At 35.0% G+C, this 20326-nt stretch overlaps 1 protein-coding gene across 5 annotated transcripts in view; it reads right to left on the bottom strand.

Annotated features, from left to right (window-relative positions):
• Positions 1-20326, bottom strand: part of LOC106670319 (nucleolysin TIA-1) — a 387290-nt gene that overhangs the window by 265024 nt on the left and 101940 nt on the right. For 4 of the 5 annotated variants that reach the window (XM_024228476.1, XM_014400523.2, XM_024228478.1 and 1 more), the window contains exon 1: positions 19567-19928. The exons of the other annotated variant lie outside the window; for it this stretch is intronic. In XM_024228476.1, coding sequence (XP_024084244.1) covers positions 19567-19720 — 154 coding nt within the window. In that variant the 5' untranslated portion in view covers positions 19721-19928. Of the gene's footprint in view, positions 1-19566; positions 19929-20326 lie in introns of those variants that run through there. 5 annotated transcript variants of the gene reach the window in all.

Below are 20326 nucleotides of genomic sequence, written 5' to 3'. Positions count from 1 at the left end.
ATAATACTGAACTTTTTATGCCGACGAAGCTAAATTCTTTCAAATCAGAAGAGTACCAGGTGCTATAGAAAAGACGCAGAACTTATTTAACCTAGACTTTCTTCTGTAGTAAATTGAAGGAAAACCAATTATTAAACCAGGAAAGTTTTTTTATTAATTTTTTATTCAGTTATAATTTTCGTTTACAAATTCTCTAAACTTAAGAATTATAATGCTAAGTTGGTCGTTACTGTCTGCTGTTGCCTGTCAGATGCGTATCGACATTATGACATCCTACTCCATCTGCGGTGTTGGGACTGTGTTATTTATGTGAAAAAAAGTCCCTTTTTATCGTCGTGGGACGGACAAGTAATGCAGCATATACACTAGCTTTGAATACATTTGTCCAAGGAAAATAGAAAAAGGTTGAGTACCTTATGATAACACATTTGTGGAATTTTCCGCATGTCATTCAATTCAATCTAGTGGTACACAAATTTTGTTAGCTTTTGAAAAAATCCTAAACGCACCAGCCAATGCAAAAACATCAAAAAAATTCGCCGAAAATGTACGAAAAAAGGAAGGAAAGTCATAAAACAGTTAATGATTGAAGAACTAGATATTTAAAAAATTGATTATAATCCTGGTTTAATGTTTATTCTGATTTCTTTAACTCTTTGGATTGAACTTTGGAGAAAATGATTATTAAGAGATCTTGAGATGCGGTCTGGTGTGACGTAGGTTAAGCAAAACATTTTCTTATCGTGTCACGTTTCGAACTTTATTGAGATCACCTTCAGAGCCACGGATTTATAAACATTGTTCAAATTTTACAAATGTTATTCATTTTTTAAATCTAAAATTTTCAAGCATTTTATAAAATCATTTTTTTAATCTAAAATTTTCTAGCATTGCATAAATTCATTTATTTTAATCTAAAATTTTTTAGCATTGTATAAATTCATTTTTTCACATCCTCCATGCATTTGTAAAATTTAAACAATGTTTATAAATCCCAGGCCCTGAAGATGATCTCAATAAAGGTCGAAACGTGGCACTATAAATAAAACGTTTTTCTAAACCTACATCACACATGACTGCATCTGACGATCTCCGAATAATCATTGACTAACGGTCACTAAACACCACACATTTTTAGCGAAAATAAATAAATGAAAATAACAATATTTCTTTGTGTAATTTGAGTATTGTACAACTCAAATATACACGAAAAATAATCGGCCAAATTGAAAACCAATGAGTAAAAATTTGTTTTATGCATAACATATTAGATTTGTACACGTTTTCTTTGGTTTTTGAATAAAAAACATTAAACAATAAAATCACGTTGGAAATTATTGCCTCTAAACGTCGTTTAATGTTATGCAAGCGGTGAATTGAAAGCAGTGGTTAAAATATATTTCATGTAATGTTTTTGTATTAAGATTTATGGAGGGAGAAAAACAGAAAACACATTTGGCACAGAAGTGGAAAACACGTCAGGAACACACTTCCTGCCCGCGGCCTGGAGGCAAAATAAGTAAGGACATTAGCGGATCGTTCGGACATTACATTAATGTTAATCGGCCTCACCAGGAAATTACCAGCCGGATTTTTGATCAATGGTAAAAACGCTTTTGTTCCAAGGCGAGGAGATTTGTTCGCCGATTTTCTGACATTTCCGGCAGTTTATTTGACTTGGTTTGGCTTAAAATTTCTGTTTGAACAATAAAATTGAATTTTCGTCTATTTTAATTATTATAAATTTTGCATTTAATCAAGTTTTGAGATTTTTGTTGGGATCTGCGTTGGTGATTGGGCCGTACGAACACGTTTGGTCTGTCTGCCACCTCGTGGGTTTGTTCTACCAGAGGTTTTCGGCTTTCGGCCTACAGACATCTTCAATAAAAGATATGTGGATGATGCTTAAAAGAAAACAATACAGATACCCCTGAGAGATTTAATTAGGAACATTTTATTCTAGGATTCATAATTAAACTTAAAAATTAAAGCACTTAAGTTGAAACTGTTGAATATAATGATCACAATGTACTTTTTCGACGGCGATAATCCGAAACAGTAAGGAAATAATGATCGAAAACTGATGACAAAATCACTGATTTTATGAATGTTTGAAAATTAACGGTTTGGGAAAGTAGATTTGTGGTGGGACCTCAATAAAAATTAGATAAATCAAACTTATGAAAATATTTTGTTAAGACGAAATAGGGTTGAGATCTTTCAAGGAGTTTGATGATTTTGTTTAACACTTAGCATCCAGGGATTTGCTTCATAGCAATTTTTTTAATACAACAATTTAAAAGGCTTTGAATGTTCGACAGCGACTCCTAACAAGTTGTTTGACCTGCATATATGACAGATTTTATTTAAAGAAAAATTACGAAGTTAATGTGTTAATGCATCCGCCGATGATTGACCGGTTTCGAACGTAAGTAGGCAATTATTCACGTCAAGCGTTTTCGGTTTGATTTGGCAACGCTTTCCCATATGGGGTCGGTAGAGTAAAGAGAAGGGGCTAAGATAACAGGGTTCGAGGGGTGGAAAAGGGGTAAAAAATGTAAATGTTCCCCCTACCCTTAATTCCGCATGGTAATGAATGTAGGAGGAACGAGGACATTGAAAGGGGGTTTGGTACCCCCACAACCATTCGCCCCTTTATCTAGATGTGACATTCCTTGGGGGGGGGGCGAATATTGATTCCTTTAAGGATTATCCTCTCTCCCACCCTTTAAAGGACCAGAACAACTGGGGGAAATCTAATTTGGCGAGTTTACAATCGGCTCCGCTCGGAAACATGGTGGGAACGAGCGGGCAGCCGAAATGTGCCGCTTTCCTGTAATCCTTGATGTCTGATTACAAGTTGGTCGTGGATGAGGGCTCAGAGGAGATAGGAAAGATATTAACAACTCAAATGGATCAAAATGCCTTCTGGGAAGCACGAGCATCTATAACACTATGATATCCCAACAGGGCGCAATTGCAAAATATTCACCTGTAGGTGAAGATATAACTCTGTAAATGCCCTAGGGGTAAAAAGGGGGAAATGAAACTATAGTGGGGCCCGGGAGATTGGGAAAAATGAGATAAGGCCAACAATGGAAGAGGCTTTGTCATATGGGTTACAGGGGTTGACCACCTGCTACCTCTTTCTCCCCCAAAAAAAGACACTCACCCCCTTAAGGTCAACAGATGTCTCCATATTAAAAGTATGAAAATTTGATAACAATTTCATCGACGGACCAATAAATTTAATATTTGCCTTTAAAAAATTCGTATGCCTAAATTGAGGCGTAAGAGGTCTGTACGTCTTATCTTATCAAACAAATGGCCTTCTTTCATCACAATTATCGATTTTAACATTTAATGAAATTTTGAGTACTTGATTTAATATTTAGTGATTATTGAATATTTAAAACATGTTTTTTAGATGTTTCAAATTTTTCATTGGGTGTTTCGTCAGGTTTGTTTAGAATGTGTCAGCAGTTTTGTACAAATCCAATACATAACTTTTACAACATATCGGCGTTTTTTTTTTTTTAATTTCAATTTTCACAGGATTTTAACTTCTTTTTGCACAGAAATGTCAGGTTTAAATTGAAGTTTAATGCTTAAAAGTTGACTTGTTTATTCATTTTTGGGAGTGGCCCCTTAGATTTTGACAAACTTTCAAAAGCCCTTTATCAATACACACTCTATTAAATAAAAGTTCCATCGTCCTGACCCCACGTTTGTACAGAATTTTTCCCCCGTGACAGCAGTTTGATCACAATCAACCCTTTGGCCAGGCTTATCCCCGTTGGACGTCTTTTAGACGAGTTTCGGCTTAACACCATTTCAGTGGAAATCTTCTGGCCGGCAAAGAAGATTTTCCTGTAAAGGTGAAAAGGTTTTTCCGTGTCGGTATTTTTTCAGGGGTTTTCATACTAGTAGGACCCTCGTAATCTTTTTTTTTTATTTCCCTTTTTTACCCCTTGAACCGTTATTGAAGCTTTGCGTTCTGTTTCGACTTTCGACGATTATTCAACGGGGGATGAAGGGCTTAGCAGCTGGCTAATTTGAGAGCTGATGAACTGGGAAGTGGTGCTTTTCTATTTGTCTATAAATTTCTTCCGATTTATTTTGTACAACTGATACAGCTAACGAAATTTGTAATGCATTTAAATGTCAATACTGAACCGATAAATATGCCCACCCACCTAACATGGGAAGTTTTCTTTTATTACCATTTGCAATTTTTGGTCACAAATATAATTTCATAATATAATAGGGGCTAAGAAAATTGTATAACGTCCCCTATTTTTTCTCAACAATATTTTTTAAACATATTAACAATGTACATTATTTCGATTAATTAATCCTTTTGTGTAAGGTTTTGGTAGAAATGAAAAAACTAGTGACAAGAGCAGGATTCGAACCCTTGACCTTCGCCTAAATACGCCGCTGCTCTACAGCATTGAATGTACATTATTTTTTAAGTAATGGAGTGTACTGCTTACCAAAACTTATATCATTAATGTTTCGTATTTCAAAATTCAACATCTATTCGAAATTTTGCGTTATTTAGATCTTAAGGAAACAAAACGACATCATGTTTTTGAATTTCTTGAAAAATAAATTGTATTATACGAAGGTTTTACGAGTATCACTCGTTGAAAATAGCAACAAATATTCAATTTTAGCAACCCTTAAGACTTATTCAAGGACAGGTTGATATCTCCATTGAAAAATTATACGGCCACACAATTTTTTCACTCTAGCACGATATCAGCGATGCCTCGACCCAGTTTAACTCTCGTAAAAGAGGGCAAAAAAATCCAGCGAAGGCATTCAACCGCATATGGATAAAAATCAATTCCAGAAAGTTATTCAAAACCGAACAATTTCGTAAATAGTGCCGTGCAGTCGCCGAGTCTAGAAAAATGCTTTAGTTGAGGAACGTTTAGAAATACAGGTTAGCAGATGTTACTCCAGGGACAGATGTTCCTCTTTTGTGAGCGCAAGGGGACGTGTTTCCACTCTACCTGCATTATATTTTCTTTAACACAACTAATCCGGCTCAAGTTATGTTGCCAAAATGCCATAATCTAGTTAATTTTAAATATAAATAAATATTTTCCTATGTATTGTTTTCTTACATTTTTACCGGGCCCTGGCATCTGCCAGTTTCTGTTTACTTTTAAAGAACATAATATAATGAAAGACAAAAATAATAATGTTAATTGGTAGTTTCCTTTTTTTTGTCTGCTTGTCCTCGCCGTTTTGTTTTTTCAGACGCAATTCGGCCCTAGCCCATATTCAATGCTTAGGCTGTTGGTTTAAATCACCTAATTCTAAAGATGGCGAAATGCGCAATTAATACATAAAATAAGGAACAGTAAACATTCATTATGTACACGATTCAAAACATCATACCAATAAAATAAAGTCAATGCCCTAAAACTGCATCATATCCCTCACGAAGCTATAAAGAAGACATGACAACAAAAATCACACACCACTGAAGAAGGTCCATAACGAGTGAATTTTTCCGAATTTTGTCCTGATGGTTTCACAATCGATGTTAGGCGAAACATTTCATAAATTTCTCTGTCGCGAAGGGCTACTTATTAGCCCGAACTGATAAAAGGAAAAACAACACATTTCAATAACCAGATCAAAAAATCGATCGAAATACAAACGGATGATTCACCAATCTACCTAAATTGCACTGATGACAGACGGCATAAGAAATGTGGAATCGTCAACTAATGTAGGATCGTTCGGTCTTGCTGGTTAATTACTTCTAGGGCAGTTTAAGCTTTGCACAGTCCGGAACTCCGAAACAGACAGCAAACAGTGATAATAACAGGACTTAGAAATTATCGATCAATGGACAAACAACTAGCGTGAGTTTATCCTCTATCAGTCCGCCCAATCAACTAACTGGGCTACCAATTTAAGCATTTCATCATTAAAGAACGTTCATACGTACTGTGACTCGGTGCAATATTTGTCACATTAAAGTTCTGGGATTTTGCACCAACATGGGAATTTCCTATTCTTGGAATGGTTGCAGAAGGCATCGGGGACTACTAAGTTACTTGATAACAGGTAATATCACAACACCCTAGGGTATTGAGACAATAGGAGTTGCTTTGTCTTGAATGTATGTAGGCCAAATTATCCATTTTGTAAAGTTTTCAAAAATAAAATCTGTTGTGAGATTTCCTCTTAAGGTCGGCGGGGTGACGAATTTGTAGTTTGGTCACTTCGCGTAACATTTTTCTGTCTATCAGAAGCGTTTGAGAAGTCGATAGGCCAAAATAAGCAGCATGATCGGAAAATACCAAATTTTAAATAAAATCTCTATCGAACATACCCAATCGTTTAATGACAATAAAGTAATATATCGTATGTTTAAATATGTATTCAAACAAACAGATTTACAATGCGCTCCCAATCGTTTTCAAGCTGCTAAAAGTCAGTGACGCCTCGCTGGAGAGTAGAATTTTTTAATTTAACAATTGGCCGACGAGGCAGCGGTTAAAATTAAACGACGCAATGACGTAATGCAGTTAATACTCGCTGGCCCAGGGGAATAATTCGATTCCGTTTCAACTCTCCGTTTAACTGGTGGGCATCCGGCAAGAAGTAAGTTACGTTGTCGCGTCCGCCCGCCCATACATCCGAAAAACCGCAGATGCAAATGATACGTCGAGAAGGTGAATTTTTTTTTTGAAAAGCTGATAACAACGGACAACATTAGATTAAAGAAAACAAAACGAAAAACACTGTTATCGCACTGGAAAACGGGATGGTAGATTATTAACTAACTGATTATTCTAGTAGGGCGGTGATGGACCAAAACTAATCAACTCCTGAATTACTAGAAGAATTTAAAACACAAATAGCTATTTAATTAAACTCATTAGAGAAAAAGAGAGAGAGAGAGATTGAGATTGAGTGAGAGAGAGCATGAGAGAGGGGAGATAGAGAAATTAAAATTAAGAGAGAGGGAGACGGATAGAGAGAGTGGAAGAGAGTGAGAGAGAGAGGAAGGGAGATAAAGAGGGAGAGAGGAAGAAAGATAGAGAGGGAGAGAGCGACGGAGGGGCAAAGAGAGAAAGAAATGAATTGTGAGAGAGAAATGAATTAAAATTATAGCTACTACACTTCTCAATTTTAATAATGTCTTTTCTTTATCGTGCTTGCATTCCATTTTTGACATTTTTTTATTCATTCAGTAAAGTGAAAATAACAGTTTTATTATGGGCTACCTTTCGGCGATTGTATTATGTGAAGTAGTAAAGTTAAACATTAAATCAATGAAAGAAACACAATGTAATACATATTACTTTACAAATTAATCATAACAACACACGGATGTTCCAAATGAATATATACGTATTTACCTGGTCATAGTAAAAAAAGAATTAAATGCTAATATTTTATCTATTTTTAAAATGGTGACCCTGTATCCAATAAATCTATCTCTCAATGCGTTAAGGCCAATTTGAAAAATGTATTTTAAATTTAAAGTCTGATGCGATACCAATTAAATTTATATTATATAAAACGTTAACCGTGGATTAGATAATATTTCAAAATGTCTTGATATATTATTCGATAAATTGTTAATGTGTATCCAAGGTGTGATCAACATGGCAACCGGCGGAAATAAAATCCCCAGAGGCAAGAGGGTACAGCGAGCCCTCCGAGTGTATTCGGGGGGAAAAATAAACATCCTAATTTCAAGCATGCGAGGATTTTAAATCCGCGAATATTGTTAACGTCGTGTTTGAATACCGTATTTTCACTAACGATTAGTTATTATTGAACGATATTAAAAACCAATCGCATTAATCCCCAGGAGCTGTTTTCCATTTGTGTAGATTATTATTCCCATGGCGTTTACAAATGAAATAAATGTTTTATTAACGTTTCAAGTTGTACAGAGGTTTCTCAGAGAAGTTTATGCAAAGAGTGTAATTAAATTTTTTTTATAAAGAGTAAATATACATAAACTGAGGGTTTGTTTGGAACAATAATGTTCAAATGTAGTTCCTGATTTAGAAACATCAGAGGAGAGGTGATTAATTAAAAAAAAAGCAGAGTTTTTTCTTTGTGGAAAAAGAAAAATATACCAGAGCCAAAAAAATAAAAGACAAAAACAAGATTCAACACTTTCAACATTGTGATGGAATGCGTGAAGAAGATCGGAGAGTTAGAGTTTGAGGGTGTGTATGTTGAAGCCGGAAGAGTATATTACAAGTCAACGATAAAAGTGTAACCGGAACAATAGAGAACTTTTGCTCATTCTTGTCTCAGCCGGCTGTATTTATAGACGAATAAAAGTTGTAAAGGAGTGTTGGCCGTGTTGCGGCAGTGGCGGGGGGGGGTCTTGTTTGCCGAGAGCCAACTCAAACCACCCCCGACCGCCGTCGGAAATCCTTTTGGAATATGTCATCTCCGCTTTTTGACGAGAAATGCGAAAACGAAGTTGATTTCGAAAAATCCAGCATCTTTTCTTCAACGACCGCCTGTTTTTGTTACAACGGAACGAACGTGTCGGCGACTTCCACGTAATGTGGTACGACGGAGGATCTGACAGAGAAATAGATGTCAAAAATACATCATAAATAATTTATAACAAAAATATATAAAATAAATGTGTTGGCTAATGGCAGACAAAATTTCAATTTTTTTTTTTAATAATAAAGTAAAAATGTTATTTATTAACATTTACTTTGTAAGATTCGGGAATTAATGGGATTATACAATCATACATTAAGGAGAGTTTTTCGCAGTAAACGGAGACTTCTAGGATGGAAGAAGTGTTTGCATGCGTGCCGCAAGGGTCAATACTTACAATTGTTACTTGTGATATGCTCGCAAATGAGAATACACGTACCGCCATATACGCAGATGACACAGCCATAATAAAAAGTCATTCCTCTTCTACAAAAGCTTCGCTTAGGTTACAAAACCACATATCTTTGGAAAATAAAGTTTAACCCCTCAAAGTTACCACACCTTTACACTCCACCTTGAGACTTGTCCTGGCATATACTTATACAATGAACCTGTTCCGCAATCCGACAAAGTTAACTATTTAGGTCTTACATTTGATAGATGACTAATTTGGAATCCACACACACGATTACAAAAACAGACACTGAACAAATGATTTAAAATGCTTTATTACCTACTTAACCGACAATCAAAATTACCGTTAAGACCAAAATTATCGATACGAACATACCTATTTGGATGTACGGGTGCCAAGCTTCTGGATCGGCCAAATATTCCAATATTCAAAGATTACAAAGTTTTCAATCCAAAATTTTAAGACCAATTGTTTCTGCCCCTTTTTACATAAACAATAACACACTTCACAGAGATCTTCAAATCCCAACAGTTTTTTCATCCACCAAAACATAGTAGAGACGTTTTCGTAGTAAATTACTAAATCACACTAACACACAAATACGATTACTTCATTCCCCACAATCACCACGTAAAGAAAAGTAAAAAAATATAATTAAATTAATTATTCAAATTAATGATTAATATCATTTTATTAATCCAGAGCGGCTGCCAATAGGTTGCTAACTCTATAACGCCCATAATGCCACAAACATAAATTATCCAATCTGCTGGTTGCAAATAATACTTGTATAGTTGTCGATCCAAATAAATGAATTTAAAAAAAACTATTGTATTATTTTTAAAAAAAACTATGTGGAAATCTTGTATGCCATTAACCAAAAAATATGATTAAGACCATTTAGACTTGATGATTCCATGTTGAAAATAAAACAACCATATCAAATAAATGCAAACCATAATAATATCCAGGAAAAAAAAACATTTGATGTCTAAACATTTCTAAAGTTAAATAAATTGAACTTACTTCAACAAGATTAATTTACATTAATTAATTTATATATAAAAAATTTAATTTAATATTAATTTAAACATTAATGTTAATACATCTTTTCATTAAAAAGGAAAGCAGGCAATTATTATTTTTTTGAAATATAAATCTACCTAATTTGAATAATCAGCAAAAATATTTTAAAAGTAATATTCTCAGAATTTTCTTGTCTCTTAACACAATTTGATTTTAAAAACAAATTTTAAAATTAAACTAAACATAATTCACTTCAACTGATTAATTCATGATGTTTGTATATCTTTGTTTAACTCAATTATTTAATTTAGAAGGTAGTCATACAATTTCGGGAAGATAAGTAAATCGTGAGTTTTCCTCATAAGGACTGAGTGGTACTGAACGCACAAACATAATTAAATTAATTATTTTGTTCTTCCTATTCTATCTGAATTGGTATACAGTGTTGGCACAACACACTGAAGACGGCGAAATGATCGGTAAAGATCTGATTATAATTAACAGGAAAGACATAATAAGCAGGCAATCCAATGATGATTTTTGCTCACATATTAACAAGATTTCGTCCCTTTTTGATGATTCATTATATAAATACATTTTACAATAACCAATTTTTATTTTGTTCGATTATCATGACAAAGAGACTGTAAAAGTCCAATTTTTTGTAGTTTTACGGGAAAAGTTAATTACTAAAGTTTTACGTTTATACCTGAATTATTAAATGAAATAATTTTTTAATTAAGACATCATTTATGTATTCTACGACCTGGTTCGAAGCTGAAAACAAAGGATTAAATAGTCTTATGACCTTAATAATTCATGTTAAATTACTTCAACTAGACCTGAAAAAATTATGGAAACACAAAATTTCTTATATAAAAAAAATGCTTGACCAATTTAAACAATCTTTCACGTTTTTAACCTGATTGCAGGATTTTTACAGCATTACACCATACAACGGTTGTGATAATACCTTAATTGTAGTTTAATACATCATATAATAAACTCTAATTTGTATTTTTAATATATGTATTTTAATTACAATATTAATTTATCAGTTTTTATTTTGGCATTTTTCTTATACCCTGAAGTAACAATACCTTCTAATATATTTTATTTTGTGTGATGATTAGTGACCGTTAATAATTATTCAGAAATCGTGAGATGCGGTCTGGTGTGATGTAGGTTTAAGAAAACATTTTCTTTATCGTGCCAACGTTTTGATCTTTATTGAGATCATCTTCAGGGCTCAAAGTGTTTGTCTTCTGGGTAATTGTGCCATTCTTGCAGTGGTGGGGGCCCTATGGGCACTCTCAACACGACACGCAAAAATGGCACAATTACACAGAAGACAAACACTTTGAGCCCTGAAGATGATCTCAATAAAGATCGAAACGTTGGCACGATAAAGAAAATGTTTTTCTGGAACCTACATCACACCAGACCGCATCTCACGATTTCTGAATAATTATATTTTATTTTATGTTTTGTTTTCTTTCAATTTGGCAATGTCGTTAGTTTAACAAACATGTACCAAAAAAGGTGTGAAAACCTACAAATAACATTTTTGAAAATAAAGAGCTTTAAATTATATTTTGTATTTTTAACAGATGAAAATCTCGAATGGTCCTCACGTCCCGTACTATATTAAAAGCACAATAGCACATTTAACACGATGCAACGATTACATGAATATCCTAATTATGAATATGCAAAAGCTAAGAAGATAAGATGATTATTTTCATATAATTTTACTTCATAATACTTTATGATAGGTTTTTCTTTGAAATTTCAATAATCCCAGGAAAAAGTTTATAAAATACTGAAACCTCAGAAAATAATAATTTCAAACAAAACATTTAAATCTTCAATACTACGGGTATTCACGATGTTTGTAAGACGTTAACCCGTTTTAACTCGAATAGAGAAATGGTCAGTACGATCGTGAACGCCCCCTCCTTTTCTTACTTAAATGTTAAATGTTAATTTTTCCGCAATGCTGCGCGTGGCGATTGGTAGAACCAAAAATAAAGCTATATCAGTCCGTGAAGGCTTGATGTTGTTTGTTTTGTTTTGTGTTAAATTGTAAGATGCCAGAAGTTAATAAAAAAGGAAAATTAATCAACTCTTTCATTCTAAAAGCTATCTATTTACTATAAGACGTACCGACATACGGAATGTAATGATTGTGAATGAGAGTATAAGGACAGGTCAGAAATTAACAAAAGAAATGTATTGGTCTGATATAAGTAATGCGTATTTGAGAATAAAAATACGTGTAAACAAAAACCAGCTGTTAAATTCATGGCTGCCATGTTGATTACCTACGCCCTAACGGATAGCAATGTGACTACACTTTCGACCTAACATTAACATTGGCCCTGGCCTATTAGATCGAGCAATGTTAACTAGCCGATTCTTACGAGTCTATATCATCATTTCTCTCGATCTAACAGGACCTAACAGATTTAACAGAAAGATCGTGAATACCTTGTCTCCTTTTTACTCAAGCTAGAGTGAATGAGATTTCTTTAAATTTTTTATATTTATTGTTGATTCTCACAATTTTGTTTCTGTTGTTCTAGCAGTACCGACTTGATGCGATTGCAAGTGTTTGGCATGTTTAATCGGTCCTGCTGGTATCCATTATGGGTATTATATTACTAAATGATGGTATCGACGTTGTCTTAATTGTTATTGAGGGCCATGGCAATGAATAATTTGGGCGGATGAGAGTCTATTCAGGTATTCAGAGACAGAGCCGGCTGACACCCAATCAGGTCAGATGTTAAATGACTTGCTGACGTAGCCTTGACGACGGAGAAGTCCCTCACGGCGCTCGTTATCTCAAGTGATTAAAATTTCATTACTAGTGGCATTTCACAATTAATCCCAGATATTAACCGGGGACGTTTAAAGCAAATTACGCTCCGAGACGTCGGTGGGGTGCGGATTTCGAGGGGAGAGATCCTCGTCCTCTTTTGTCTACCACCCTTCCACCGTATTTTATTAGCGAGAAGCCCGAGGGGGTTGAGAAACGGGGAAGGTGCACTTGCGGCGGCCCCGTTCCGCGAGGCGAGCTCGTTACATTTCATTCCAAACCCCCCGAGCCATACAAACAGCCGAAAATTTCTCTTTCTTCCAAAAGCCGGGGAGAAACTCCACAAAGGAGGCTGGTTTTGTTTTAAATAACCTCGCTGTTTGTACAAGGGGAAGTCACGCTTGGCGTGAGCCGGTTGAATAGAGAATGAGATGGGATCATGGAAGAAATGCACCCGTTCGGTATGTTAAATTTCGTCCTTTCTTTATAAACCAGCGGAAACGACATGCGGGAGAGCTCGATTTGTCCTTTTTAACGTTTTGAAACAAAAAACCACTTAAATACTGAAAATCGTTAGTACAAGGATAGCTTAAAGTTTTAGAAAAACTATTTCATTTACACATAAGTAAATGTACACTGACAGGCAAAAAGTGGCCACCCTCGTTTTTTTTTAAATAATACTTATACTACTAAATTAAACTGAGTACAGCAATTTTATCAAAAATGTTGCAATGGAAACTATGAAGAACAATCAATTCAGTACGGACTATTTCCTCCTCTTGCATTGATCACCCCGCTTGCATTCGACGTGGCGTCGTTTTTATGAGGTTTTGAATGTAGTGTTATGGAATAGTTTCATACTCCTCCAACAGATTGTCTGGCATCACTGGGAAACTTTTACCCTTTCTGACTATTCATTCCAAAGGTGTTCGATAGGGCTTAAGTCGGGACTAATGTCGGCTACTCCAAAAGTTGATTTTCAAGTAGTCACAACGATTGTCATAAAAAAACCGTCGCCAATTACTATCATATCAGGAACGACTTCTGACAACACATCTTCAATGCATCGCGCAGCTGAGAGAGAAACCTCGATAAAATCAAGTTTGAGCGACTTGGTTAGCGAAACCATAACACCACCAGAGCTTCTCCTCCGGAGTGAAAATGTTGCGTGGATATATTTCTCTTCTGTTCTTCTCCAAACCCACTCCTGGTCGTCAGAAGAAGTCACTTTGACTCATCCGAAAACAACATTTTTTGTGAAATTTAACCGAGTTGTTCTGTGCTATGTCAGAAGTTCTAGACCAGTGACAAGCCTTCTCGCATGCAATCCAGCTTCTAAAAGTCTTCCCCTTGCAGTGTTTAAATTGTCATTAAAACGTTTAACTTGTTGACGTCGTTGCTTGATCACAACAGCGGTAGAATGTCGATTACGAAGCACATTCGAAACAATAAAACGATCATCTCTCTCAGATATGACACGATGGCGACCTGATCCATTCCTTCTTGAGTAAACTTCAGTATTTTGGTAGGGACGGAAGACCCATCGAACATTTTTTAAGGGAATGTTAAGCACCCTGGCCAATACTTGACTTCTTCCGTCTTCCAACGGTACGGACTCAAACTACGATCCTACCCGAATTTGTATCTCTTAAAACCATCACTCAACCAAATATGAAATTTAAAAATGGTACAACTTAAAAGAATCAAACTACTAGAACATTAGAAAGAAGCTTTCTAGCAAAAACCAACATAGAAGAGATGGACTATTCAAAGATTTTATACAAAATCCAATTGTAAATACAAGTGAGAGATTTTATGTGTTTTATTCACCTCTAATCCTTTAAAAAGGTCCACATATTGTCGTAAGATAATCCATGTAGAATTGTCTAAAATATAATCAAAATAATAAGGGTGGCCACTTTTTTTTTTTACCTCTCAGTGCATATAATCTTCCCTTGTCGCTTTCTTTCTTGGTTTTTCTTACGATACGGTGAGCGCGTTTCTAAAAAATTCCTCGTGACCCCGGAAAGTGTCGATTCTCTATCTCACAGTATCGAAAAAACTGCGTGACGAAGAACCCTCTTTCCTGTCAAGACAGGATCGCTCTCGTCGTCAATGGGCCACGATGACAATAAAACAATACAAAACCTTTCACAGACAGCCTGTAGCGCTTGCCGAGCTGATGACTTTTATAAATTGTCAAAACCACCTATTCGCCTCACCAAGGATTTAGCGGCTCGAGAAAAATCAAACTGGGCCAAGAAGATCGGTATTGATTAAAGAACCTTTCTAACAGTTTGAGTTATGAGGTCTGCGAACAACTGTTGACAGCAGATTGATCAAATTTGAACATCTCTATCCCAACTGGCTGATGGTGATGAGGCAAACGGATTGTTGATCGTCAGTTAAAAGTTTAAGCCATTTCTATACTTATATACTGAATGTTAAACCACTCCTTACTTACTTGTCTTTGTAATTTACTAATTTATGCTTGCAATGAGCAACATAATTGAATAAGTAGGCTTATCTGTGTAATTTTAATTTTAAAACACTACTACTAGCACACCCCCTTAGATAATGAACAAATTGGAAACATTAAATGGTTATTAGGCGTTAAAGGAAACGATTTATTCGGCCGTTTCGCTTTGCTTTAACCATTATCGGAACATTCGCCGTGGTGGGATTCATCGTTTGGACGCAATAAAACGCCAAAGGGCTTAAAATTAACTGCGTTGTAAACTGTTAATCCGGTCTCGCCAACCTGGAAAGCCACAAATCGAAATTTAAGAAAATTTAAAAAAAAAACAATCCATTTTTTAACGGGAAAGAAAACGGATATTCGACCGTAGAAAATAAAGGGATGACGGCTTTTACATTTAACCGTTTCCACCAACAGTAATTTTTAAAAGGGCGGACGTTCGCAAAATGATTTACTGTCCTGCAGACTTAAACCTCTAGAAAGTGTTTAAAAGGATAGAGTTTATTGATATTCCAAGTGTTTTGTAACGATTTGTTAATAGTTTTATTATACAGGGACATTTAAAAATACAATTTCACTTGTAATAAAAATATTATTTTAAAGAGAAAAATGTTTAACAGTGTCTGAAATCCCATTAGACTTATCAGGTCCTATTTAAACTGACAATGAATGACCAATTTAATTAACTCAAACGTACTATAATAAAATAAAAAACCTTGAACAATTACACGTACGAAATGTTTTAAATTTCATGATAAAAGTAGAAATTCGACTGCTTTTTAGTCTAATTGTTGACGTTAGAATCTTTGTGCATCAATTTTCAATAGTATATAAACGTTCATTATATAATTGAAATAAGTTATTTGGCCAATCGGACCACGAAATCTAATGGGTTTATTATATATTTTTCACCTTAGTAATTTTAATTTAATTTTATTCTGTAACTCCCGAACTAAATTTATTTTCATATTTCACTAATTTTCATCAACATTCAATTCAATTCAAAAACATTTCCTCTTGACGTTTGCGTGGAGATAAGCTGTAGTTTTGAACGTTTCCTAACATTTTGCTCTGTTCGTTTTTAATTAGTATTTCCTTAAAGTGACAGGATTTTATCCTTGCTATCTTTGTTTGTCATCGTGTTTGATGGATTAGGTTTGGTTTGGACACCGCAGAAGATGAGAAAGTGACAAAAGGGGTTTGACATGTCAGCGAGAAACAGCAGACCAAGAAGATCGGAAATGAATAAACTATTGTAAAAAGGTTGTCCACCACATCCCAAATTAAAACTATTTACATATATAGTTATAAAATATGTATTAACTCGGTAATCCCGATATTGGTTGGGGGGGGGGTTATTTCAAAGCCGGTCTCCCCTTTCCGAGATATTTCTCTTAGTTTGACACTTAATAAAGTCGAGAACTTATTGCCTAATAAGACAGAGCCTTCAGCTGATGGGGACAAATCGACACAATTAAACATTCCCCCCCTTCCCTCTGAAAACATAACGTTGCCCAGTCGGACTTTGAAACTTAAAGCTTAATGTCCCCTCGGGCGAAAAAGTCCAACTTTGAAGAACGACATAAAGAGTTTAAGCCTTAACTCGATAATCCGAGTGACAATTTAAAAATGAAATATCTTTCAAACTTAACGGTTCGATTAATCACGCGCCCCGTTTTGCATTGTCGAAAATGTTCGATTAAAGCTTCAATCAAAAAGAGCTTTCGGAAATGAACAGTCGTAAGAAATGGAATGCTCTCTCGTAAAGGAGTCATTGAGAAAACTTCTATTCAGCTTTCATGAAAATAAACTCTTAAGATTGTTTCTTTTAATTTTTAACAAGCAGAAAAAAGCTAATTGTTAAATATCGAATATTTCCAAAGAGCAGCATTGAAAAAATTGAATTAGTTTGAATTCGTAACATATCATCAAATATAAAGAATTTTAATACACATGAATAAATAACAGTCAAAAGAAATACTAGCCGGACGTGCAGAATCAATTCGGCTGTAGCCGGAAAGATGGTAATTACGTTACGAGGTTATCAACACGGCCATCTCGAAATTAATGCTTCGGAACGAGTTTAATACTAGCGAATAAGAAAAACGATAAGTGCAATATTATTATTATAGTCACAAGTAAAACAAGTCACATTTCGTCCAAATAAAACCTAACAAAGCTTAATCGTGAATAATCTTAACATAAAAGGCATTTTAATAAAACACATTTACAGTGACTATCTGAATGTAGATTATTATTTTTTAAATAATAAAGGTAAGCAATTTTCTATTAAATAACGTAGATAATTTATTTTTTAGAAATCATAAGACTCAGTTTCAAGGGTTCAATTTTTTACGTATCCAGCATTTTGAACGAGTATTTATTATACAATTAGACTTTGTTTGAATATAAAATATATTTTGCATCGTATAAATTTACTTTTCCACATCCTAAATGTATTTGTTAAATGTAAACATTGTTTATAAATCCCAGGCCCTGAAGATGATCTCAATAAAGATCGAAACGTTGGAACGATAAAGAAAATGTTTTTCTGAAACCTACATCACACCAGACCGCATCTCACGATATCTGAATAACTATACAATTAGTCTTACCTTATGAAAAAAAAACTGCACAAGAATTTTGATAACGGACATTGTTTATAAACAAAATGCAAAATTAAACCATTAGAGACTTTTCTAAGTTATAGAAGTTTTTATACTTCCCACATGAATGAATAAAAAATATACTAATTTACCAGAAATTTATATTTCGGGTTGTTTTTTTGGCAATAAATTCAATAAACGATATTCATTGAAAGAAAAATTTATAATTCAGGGCATACTGTGGTGAAAGAGTGGCGAGCGATGGCTTATAATTCTCAAAATAATGATTTTTTTTCAATGTCACAATTGGTAAATATACATTTGAACAGTTTCTTCTTAGTATCCCCGTTTAGTTCAAAATTGTAAACATTCGTTGATTTCATTACAATATAAACACTAAAAGTTCGCACAAATTACATATGTTGTTATGGTGGTGATTAGTGACCGTTAATCGATAATTATTCAGAAATCGTGAGATGCGGTCTGGTGTGATGTAGGTCTCAACAGGACACGCAAGAATGGCACAATTACACAGAAGACAAACACTTTGAGCCCTGAAGATGATCTCAATAAAGATCGAAACGTTGGCAAGATAAGAAAATGTTTTTCTGAAACCTACATCACACCAAACCGCATCTCACGATTTCTGAATAATTATGTTATATTTATTTTGTATAAATTATGCTTTTACTAACAGTTTAATTACAATGCAACATTCATAACTGAAAAATTATTAACGAAATATCAAATCAGCACTGTTTCACCAAAATGTCGATATAATTCATGTATCATACTGCACGGTTAATAATTACGTTACAATACCACGTATTAACCGAATCCTAAAAATTTACTTTTGAAAAGCGAAAAAAAATTATGAACAATTAATTGTTGCACTTAACTGTCTTTTCTTATTATAGATTTGGTTATATTGTAAAGTGCGATCAGATTTGTTATATTTGAAGTTGGCACGAAAGAAAAATCATCCATTTAAAAGTTCAAGATGAACGTTAACTTTAAACAAAACAAAACCGAACGGTTTCAGGCTAAGCGAGTTTATTTGAACATTTTTCTTCAAGATGAAATATTTAATAATTTTACAGACGATAATTTATTCACTGATAAACGTGGCGTAGGAGGAATGTTTATGATTAGTAAGTTAATTTCCCGTAAAATTAAAACACATTTAATTAGACTTAAGTTGAGAGTGGTACCTTTTCAAACAGGGTAATTTGTTTTTATTGAATACATTTGCAAGGAATGTTACAAAATCTATCAAAATTGGTGCAATTTAAGGATATATGCGAGATTTTTTTTAGGTCATAGACAAAGGGAATGCCTTGCGTAGAAATATTTTACTGGTTGCTTACTTTTAAATTTTTCTTTGCTGACGTTAATAAATAATTTTCGATATATCACATATTGATTTAGAAATTATATTTGTTGATGCTGGTTATACGGTTGATAAAATGGAAATTAGTGTTGGTTTTTTATAAATTCTATTCGTCTGTTATGAATATTCGGCATGTTTGCTTATTTCCATCAAAATGCATCGGATGGAAAATTTTTGAAGATATAATGCATTGTTAAAATTTCATATTTTGCAATAAAACTGTTTGAATAGGTCAGTTGATGTTGACGTGTAAGTAGTTTTGGTCGGGTTAAGTTGTGTGTGCGGGCCACAGGCGGTCGGTTCGCGTTTGTTTTCAAAGTAAACAAGCGGGGTTAAAGCCGTCAAAACATAAATAAAGTTTTGACTTGACGTTCTTACCTGCTTTGTTGGACGGCTGCGGGGGTTGAGCGGCGTGATTGAGAAGATATTTTGCCGGTTCCAGCTTGACTCCGGCCGGCGGTGCTCCAGGAGTCGGGGGAGCGACGGCCGGCACGGCCCCAGCCGGCATCATCAGTGTCGACATGGCCAGCATCGTCGAGATTCGGCGAAACGGCTCCAAAAATAAACAAATAAAACCAAAGAATCCGAGTTGGGAAGTTGCAAGCGAGCCCGATCAGTGGATTGAGACGTCGACGCCCCTCGTCGGTCGCTTTCACTGGCACATCGAAAAGCGGCAACGATCGGTCCGAGAAAGGTTCCAAGTGTACAGACCGGCGTCTGGGGAGAGACTGAGGGAGGAAGGCGAGCCGGGGGCAGCCGTCCTTCGGACGATCCCCACCCCCGGTGAGAGCGGCCGGAAAGGCACGGGCCCGGCCGAGCCGGTTCACCCTTTCAACCCCCTCTGGTTCGGCCCGGATCCGGTTGAATGCGCGCTCAGTTCTCTTGTCGTACAGACCTACTTTCTCAGTTTCTCTCTTTTTTACATCCCCTGCCATTCCTCGTTGAAATTTGCGTAATTCTGTATAATTGACCGAGGGTAATTAGTCTCTTTCAGAAAACGCGGGCCTTTTCAAAAGTTCGTTAAATCCAGCGACAGAAACGCGGTTTTTCTCGTAGGCGATTAACGTCTCTACCTCACGCGAACCCACTTTGAAAAATCTGCTTTTCTTTTCAGACCGACGGATACCGTGTTGAACGT

Source organism: Cimex lectularius, unplaced genomic scaffold (genome assembly GCF_000648675.2).
Source record: "Cimex lectularius strain Harlan isolate CLEC.00 unplaced genomic scaffold, Clec_2.1 scaffold258, whole genome shotgun sequence".
In the NCBI taxonomy this organism is placed as follows: Eukaryota; Metazoa; Arthropoda; class Insecta; order Hemiptera; family Cimicidae; genus Cimex; species Cimex lectularius.
This window is presented reverse-complemented; position numbering and strand designations above follow the sequence as displayed.